Source organism: Wasmannia auropunctata, unplaced genomic scaffold (genome assembly GCF_000956235.1).
Source record: "Wasmannia auropunctata unplaced genomic scaffold, wasmannia.A_1.0 LD336101.1, whole genome shotgun sequence".
In the NCBI taxonomy this organism is placed as follows: domain Eukaryota; kingdom Metazoa; phylum Arthropoda; class Insecta; order Hymenoptera; family Formicidae; genus Wasmannia; species Wasmannia auropunctata.
In genome coordinates, this window is record NW_012026789.1 from 3,264,967 (window position 1) to 3,273,494 (window position 8,528).

At 32.4% G+C, this 8,528-nt stretch overlaps 1 protein-coding gene across 1 annotated transcript in view; it reads right to left on the reverse strand.

Moving 5' to 3' along the window:
* Positions 1-8,528, reverse strand: part of LOC105459397 (pikachurin) — a 115,730-nt gene that overhangs the window by 39,918 nt on the left and 67,284 nt on the right. The window contains exon 6 of the mRNA XM_011705378.1: positions 3,463-3,664. Coding sequence (XP_011703680.1) covers positions 3,463-3,664 — 202 coding nt within the window. The remainder of the gene's footprint in view (positions 1-3,462; positions 3,665-8,528) is intronic.

Consider the following 8,528-nt stretch of genomic DNA (forward strand, 5'->3'; position numbering starts at 1 on the left):
TGAATGCGTCCATGAATTCGGTATCTGATCTATGATTTCAATTCCTTTGTCCTGCAATTCTATATACGCATAGTGTAATCCCACCTAAATAAAAGCTATCGCAGAGATCCTTGAAAATGTACATTTCTTCTTTAAATAAATCGCTAATTATGAAATATTCTTATATAATCTCTGTTTTACACTTAGGTAATTTGTTCATGTAATATTAATAGCAATTTTTCAAAATTATTAGAATTAATTATTTCAAAATTATTATTATTATTGTCCTTATATTCTAAATAACCTCGAATAATCTCCTGAAAATGTTATTTATGCTTGACAATTTGTGTATATTATAAAATGTTTAACAAATTAATTGTTATATTTATATTAATATAATTTCAAGAATGTATATTTATATCATTCTATCTTAGAATGTATTTATTCTAATAAGTCCCGATGAGCTGTTATATTTTTTTTTATTTATTCGGCCCGATGATTGCTTCACCATTGCTCGACATCTCATACGTCCTCTTTCATTGTTAGATTCGTTCATTGCACTTGCAACATTCGCGAAAAAACAATTAATTACGATTACACGTACTAATCACCAGAATAAGATTATCCCACAGCATTTTACACGGTACTCCCGACGTAATCTCACACGACTCGGCACTTTACCATTGCACATTGCAACGGACAAGAAGAACGTGAAAAAAGTACGAAGTTTTATAATCCCCTCGACATCCGCAAATCTCGTAAGTGCGAACACAACGATTGAAATCTCAAACAGCGGAGAATTTTATCAAATCACGATATATATAAATACCAAATTTGTGCTGCAGATCATAGATGACGAATGTTAAAATACAAATTTGATTATGTCCTTCATTAGTTACACACCATTAAACGTTTAATTCAAAGTCGATCCACTTCAGTACACGCGACGTTCCGTTCATGACTGAGAGGTTCGAAAATAGATATTGAAACGCTATTTCAATGTCGTATAATTAATAAAGTCAAATTAATGATTAATTGAGACGTAATCATGCGAAAACACACAATCAAAATCTAGTCTAGTTAATCGTGAAAGTTAATTAATCGCACGGATTGTTAATTGTTCGTAAAAAATAATCGCATTTCGATAGATAATATACGATGACGTATGAAATTCGCTTCGTTATCTGCCGGCTCGAGTCTTATCACACGAATGACATCTCGTAGACTTGTAGGCAGTAGCGAGACAATAAAAACAAACGCCTAAGCCGTGCCGCAAAAGTTAGCTTTGAGTTAGCTTTGAGATATTTAACATATTATGATTAATAAACTAAATACCTATTTCTTTAATTTTATATTAATTATCGATATATGTACACTTTCGATACACTGCAGTTTCTCGTTATTTGAATAACTCGATCCGATAATTCATATATTATTTCAAATTATCAGTATCGAAATATTAGGCAAATTACATTTAAACAAAGCGCGATACATACAATATACATATATACATACTCAAATCCAAGTGTCGCTGAGGAGATAATTATCGCCCGTGTATATTGCGCGAAACAATAGTTTATAATCCCTATTCTCTATCGTTTCGATTCCTACTTCAAATGCGATTAATTAATAAGTACAGTCGTAATAAAGCTCGCAATTCAAATTGTCACGTATTATAAATTTGACGTTTATAGTGTTTATATAACGTGTGCGATTTATGAAAAACTTCCGCAGTTGAAAAATTCGTTTGTTTTACTTATTTGAGATTATAGCGGCTTCAAGTCGATAAATCGCGTAAAGTACATATCTATTATATTTCGATAAGGAATTACAATGTCTTAATCGTTACTAATATGAGTTAATAACTACTTGTTGTAACAACCGTGATACGATAACATTTAGTAGCTTCCAACATTTATCGCAACTTTTTAAATGCTGCAATGATAAGTAATGACAAACAGAATCGGGCTATCAGTACCTGTCGGCTCAACTTTGTTACGTTCGCGTGTTGTATATTGCCAAAACAAATACTAAGCCTACAAAATATTCAATGTATATTCAATTGTATAAATATATGATTTTATGCATTTCAAATTAATCCCGAACGTTAGTATATATTTAGATTTGTAGCTTAATTGGTGTTGTTTAATATAACAATTGATTTCATGGCAATTTGAAAAACAGATAATAATTGCTTTGATTTAAAAAACTTTTAGAAACCTATTATATAAGAAATATAATTTAACTCCATTTTAATGAAAAAACTTTTTATGTAGGTATGTTTAGTATTATTAATTTCAGATTTTTATCTAAGAGAGAAACAAAATTATATAATTTTTAATAAATCGAAGAATGAAAGAAATCAGATTAAATTTTTACAAAAAACATGATTGAATCTTATTCGTTTTTTATTTATTAAAGTGATACAATTACATTATTGTCATGAAAACGGAAAATAGTAATAATAAAATAATATCTAATAATAAAATATTTTTCAAAATAAATGTTATTTTTCAAATGAACTTTATAATTAGTATTATTAAACGCGTTCACACACATATTGACGAGCTTATATCAACTCAGAGCAGAGTTCTTCAACAAAAGCATGATTATAAATAATATATCTCAATGTTTGAGTACTACACTATTATGTACATCGCAACATCGAGGAACGGAAGTATTGCCGTAATATTAGAAGTGTCATGTGATGATATAACACTTTGCGATGTACTTGTAGGCGAAACTTTACATAGTGTGCTGTAAAATAAATCCTACGGCATCGTTTTCACGGCGAAAAAGTTTTCCGTCGATGCTCGACGGGGTGGCGCAAAACGCCATAAAAGTGGTGGAACGGGATCAGACTATATTGCAAAAGGTAAACTTTTAGTTTTTGCCCTCATAAATCGTACGTGGGCTCCATTAAGTCATGGCTTATTAAGCTGTAAACGAAAAATTAGTCCCGGCACGGAATACTTAATTAATGACCACGTCAAACTCACGACGAAGTCTCCGAAATTATGGCGCCGAAGTGTCCTATAAAGTGTCTCGTATAACTTTATATTCAATACAGCTTGCCTCTCCTTGCGGGATAAAAAAGAATCGATGAACCTCATACTTGATACTGTTTAAGAAGTTTACGCTCTCTTAGAATCTTCATCACGCTTTGACATTTACAACGGTCTCTTAATTTCTAAATTAATATTCTGATGTTAACTGTCTTCTGTGAATTTAATTCTATTAAATTTTTGCCAGCCATGTTTCTTTCGTGATATTGTTTGCTAATGCATCTCGTTATAAATTTTATACCAAATGTTTTTGCGTCTATATCCGTTTGATTAAATTGTTTTGTGCGAGTAATTCTATTCAGTTCTATATTATGTGTGAATGTATTAAGGTAAAAAAAAAATCAATTCGTCTTATAATATACCAATTGCTATTATTTGACTGATAGTTTAAGTAATGTAAAGTATAAATTTTAAATACCTGAATTCGATAAAGCCGTGATGCAGTATCAAGGCCATAAAGTCACCCTGAAGATCGTCTCGTTCTCCCGCCAGGAGAAGCACTCCGTCCCATGCTTCTGGCCGAAATTCCATTTCTAATTGTACATGTTTGTAAGCGGCTCTTAAGGCGGGAAAAGCCAGCCAACCTGACCCAGTGAAACGTGGCGATCTCACTTCAGCCTCTGGAACACAACATTACATAAAGTCTTTTTATTGATTCAATTTGTTCATCAATAGATTAAGTTGGTAGACCCTGATATATGGTAAATTGAATTTAATTCTGTTATTTTATGGTATTTATGTTGTAGTATTGGATAATTTGCAAAACTATGAGCTTTGTGATATTGCGATAAAAGAATCGATCTACGTTTATATATGTGCATAAGAGAATGATGTTATGTTACATACTACTTGCAAATCCTCAAAAACATACGAAAAGATTTTCTTTTCTAGAAGAATTTTATCAAATCTTGGGCTTATAAAATAATTTCTCACATTTAGACAGGATTTTTATAATATCCCCAAAAAAAGCACAGAGAGTTTAAAAAGAATTTATTCGTATATTCAGTCGTATATTCAGTCATCAATTTTGAGTTTATTTTCAGATGTAAAAAGAATTCTTTTTCAGAACTTTTAGAAAAGAATTCTTTTTGCATCTAAAAATTAACTCAGAATTGATGACATACGACTGAATTCTTTTTGAACTTTTTGTGCTATCTGGTATAGTATATTATTGACAATATTCTGTGTGTTCTGAAGTTAGCACCCCAACATTAAAATTTCATAGTTCTGATTAGAGTTGCCGCTTTATTTTGAAGAGACGAAGAGTTTTCTATGGTTTATAACAAGAGTTCTACTTAATGACAATTTTTAATTTATGATTTTGATATAAAGTTAGCATCCCATTTTTTTAATTTAAATTAAAAATTGTTTAGAAACCTTGTTGTAAACTATAGAGAACTCTTTGTCTCTTCAAAATGAAGCGGCAACTCTAATCAGAACTATGAAATTTTAATGAAGAACTCTAATCGAAACTATAGAATTTTAATGTCGGAGTGCTAATTTCGCACATACAATATTCTTAATATTTATAATGATTCAGTGCATAATTAACCACTATCAGCATATTAATTAAAAATATTAGTTTATATAACAGAAAATTAAATGATCTATATTTATTGTCACAAAAAAGCTATATCTCAGTAAATACATTTTTTTTTTAAATATCACAAAGTAATCTCGAAGGATACGTATCTCTGTTGCAATTTGCAGCCGAAATACGTGCGAATGGTTAACATGCGGGTATCGTCGGCCACTTTCGAAGGATACATCGACTGGAAGGGAAAAGAGCGGAAAATCGGGAATTCCGGCAGCACGCGAGGCTTATGGAACGTCCCTTTACCCCCACGATCTACAACCCCGTATCAATCACGTGAGTGTACCGCAGGGTGTACCCGTAGAAAGACCCCGAGCACGTGGAACACGTGAGCGTAAGGGTGACGATAAATCAGGCCGGACCAGAAGAATAGAAAAAGTTGCGCCCGTGGGGCCTGGAAATGGAATTCCAGTTCTTGATAGCGCCGGGAATCCTCGACGCTATCGTGTAACAAAGCGTCGCTCGGCTGGCACAATCGTACGCGCAATTACAACGGGTGATATCGGAAAGACGAGAAGAATTTATCGTATACTGACACGCTGTGTTAGCGCGAGAAAATATTTTCGATCGATTTTTCTTCGATTACGCCGCCAACGTTCGATCTTCACTCAAACGTCGATTCTAGGCGCGCGACACTATTTACTGCAGCAATATTTGTTTTTCCGTACAAGAAATTATTATGTTACAATTTCTAATTATCTCCTTTTTAAGATAATGATATATTTAAAGTTTTGTTAATTATTATTGCAAATGATTTCGAATTGTAATTTAATTTTAATTAACTTCATATGAGTATAATTTAGTAATTATCAATAAAACAACGAGAGAGCTGAATATTAATGTAAAGTAGCATAGTAATGTAAAATTTTGATTAGAGAACTTAATAACCAGTGTAGTACCATATGTTACAAAATACATACAGGAAAACACACGTCGATGCAATCAAAATACTAATATTCTATAAATTTCTCTATCCGGAGTAGAATAACTAAGTTGTACTCGGTCCATATATTCTCTCTTTGCAGTAGAACAAGTACATCGCAGGTAGACCATAGATTCAACTCTCACAGTGGAATAAGTAAATTATAGCCGGACCATATATTTCTTCCTCCACCAGGAGAACAAGTACATTATATTCAAACCAATGCAATCCTCTTTTCGATTACACACCCATGTATTATCAATATGCTTAGTCGAATTGACTGCATTGCAGTTGTAGGATTGCGTATAAATTCATTTTTAATCAAATAAATAACGATACCGAAAAACAGTAAAGAGAAAGAGAAAAACCGATATTATTATGCCAGTGATTGTAATTCGCGATCATGTGGAATAAAAATGTAACATTTGTATAAAATCTTTAGAAAGCCAATTCATATAATGTTTCAGGATGAAACTTTTAACTATAATTTTATATGCCATACATATATACATATATGTTTCAATGTGTAACTTTGTACATATATTCTAGATTCGTTAAATGCCTCTATTATATTACGACATAAAATTATAAGTCAACTTCTATTCGGAATCCTGATAGGTTATACATATCTTAGATCGTCTAAAGTCAATTTAAATAAAAAATAAATTATCTTCAGTAACACGATCAATATCAACCGAATTAAATAACTAATATATTTTTTTTAATTACAGCAGTACGTGAAAGAAATAACACACATTAGTGTCTTACACCAATATTATCTTTATGCTATCTTTCATAGTTTTTTTTTGTATTACAAGAAAGGCATTTAGTATGCATGGCAAGTATAAATAAGTTGATTCATTGCCGGAAGAGGCAAAAGAGAGAAAAGCATTTATAATTGATTAAGATCGAACATTTCAGAGTTATCGTCTGATGTTTGCATCGCGCTCGACTTAACGCGAGAAACGAACTTTCGGAACGGAACGAGAGAAACAACGTTTCCTCGCTTCCGCCGGTTGTGGTCTAGCCGCTAGCGAGGCGTGTGAACTATCGGACCGATCGAAGCGGCGCGGGGCGCGGGGCGCGGCGCGGCAGCGGCCGTTCGGAAAGAACGGCGCTGGTAACTCGTTTCCGGCGGCGACTTGATTGATCGTTTCGTCATTCGAGGCCGTGCCTTTATGCAAATTAAGCGGATCAAAAGACTCCCGCAGTTTCCATCCCGAGCTTTGCAGGCTGGACATAACCGGCGCATTGGTCTCCTCGACGCGCTGTCCTACACAACGCGAATGCTAATGAAGCTCATTTCTTCGCCGTTAATAACTCCTCACTGCCGACTATAGCAAGTGTCACTATCAAGTATTACACTTTAATATAGATTTACGGCACGCGAGTCTTATTAAAATCACGTAAAAATATGTATTTTGTGGGAATTTTGCATTAAAATCTTTATTTGAGGAAGAGAGGAGTAGCATACAAGGAATAATAGAAAGCGGAGATTAGTCGTTAATATAGTACCGAAACGAATCTTTGAACACATCGTGTGGATTGTATGCACATTTTACAAGTCATTACGTGACCTAAAGTCTGCCCTTTTTAAATATTGTACCTCTTCTTCTTTTTCATTATAATATTCACTCTTTACTCTGAAAATTTTAAAATTTTACTTGCCAATGATATTACTTATGCCGGCTAATAAAGCGGAATTCCATCATCTGACCACTCGTCAAAGAATAACTGAGGAATAATTTATATTTAAAAAATCTCAGTGTTTTACGCTTAGCACTGGACCGGTCCCTTTTACGTGAAAATTTTGCGTTTCCAGCATATTTTGCCACATAAATGAAAGAGACAAGTGCATAGACAAGTGCATTTACAGTATAAATAAAGTAACATATAACATGAGTACATAAAATATGCATGTATATTTTTATTGTGAAAATGATTTATCTTTATTTAGATAAAGCAGAAATAGCTACAGTTTGCGTAAAATTATAAAATATAGATCTGTATTTATAAATGTATTTCTCATAAAGAATTCATTTTTTAAATCGATACTGAGATAATGAAATAAATCTGAAAAGTTAATTTAATATCCGTTACGTTTGCAACTATGATTCACTCCAGAAATCCAGATAAAATTGAGTCTTAGTCTGAATTTAAAACATGCTATTTTTTGATCACTGATCTATTCTTAAGAAAAGATTATGTTAATAAAAATAATTTTTAAATACTGTATTTAATAACTCTTTTAAAATAGAGAGTTTACCCAACTATTCAAATTGTCATAAAAAGATTGAATTAAATAATTTACACGTATAATTAAAATTTGCTATTAATAATATACATTTACATATACATATATATATATATATATCAATCAAATTCGAAATGAATTATCTCATCAATATTCAAGTTGCAATATTTCCTATCCTAGAATGCTATTTCAATCCAACAGAATTAATCGTTATTTTAATTATAGCAACGTTAATGAATCCATAAAACAAAGCCCAATATTTTTCTTAAAATTCCGTTAAAAAAATTAGGCTGATACTTAGAAAATATTTAGTTCTCCTCTTATAGACATTCGTAGGAGGGGAGGAGGAGCAGAAGAGCATTTGCCCCCCCCCCCCTCCTGCCCTCAGAAATCAGACAAGTACAAGAAAATTCAGAATTTGCTCTTATTTTTATAAATAATAAGTATGCTTGTTAAATATGAGAGAGCTTAAGTACAACACAGATACACAACGTTCGGACATTTGCTCCTCGCAGTATAGTTGGTACTAAAAATTTGGATCATGCTCCCATCTAAAAAAAATCCTGTGGACGCCCTTGTCTCCCCTACGTTTTCACTCCTATAAAGAAATTATTGCTACCATATTATATCCCTCGAAACCGTACAACTTTTGCAGATAAGTTTTTTCTTATTACTTAAAATAACGGAATTATTTAAAATAAACAGAGCTGAGGG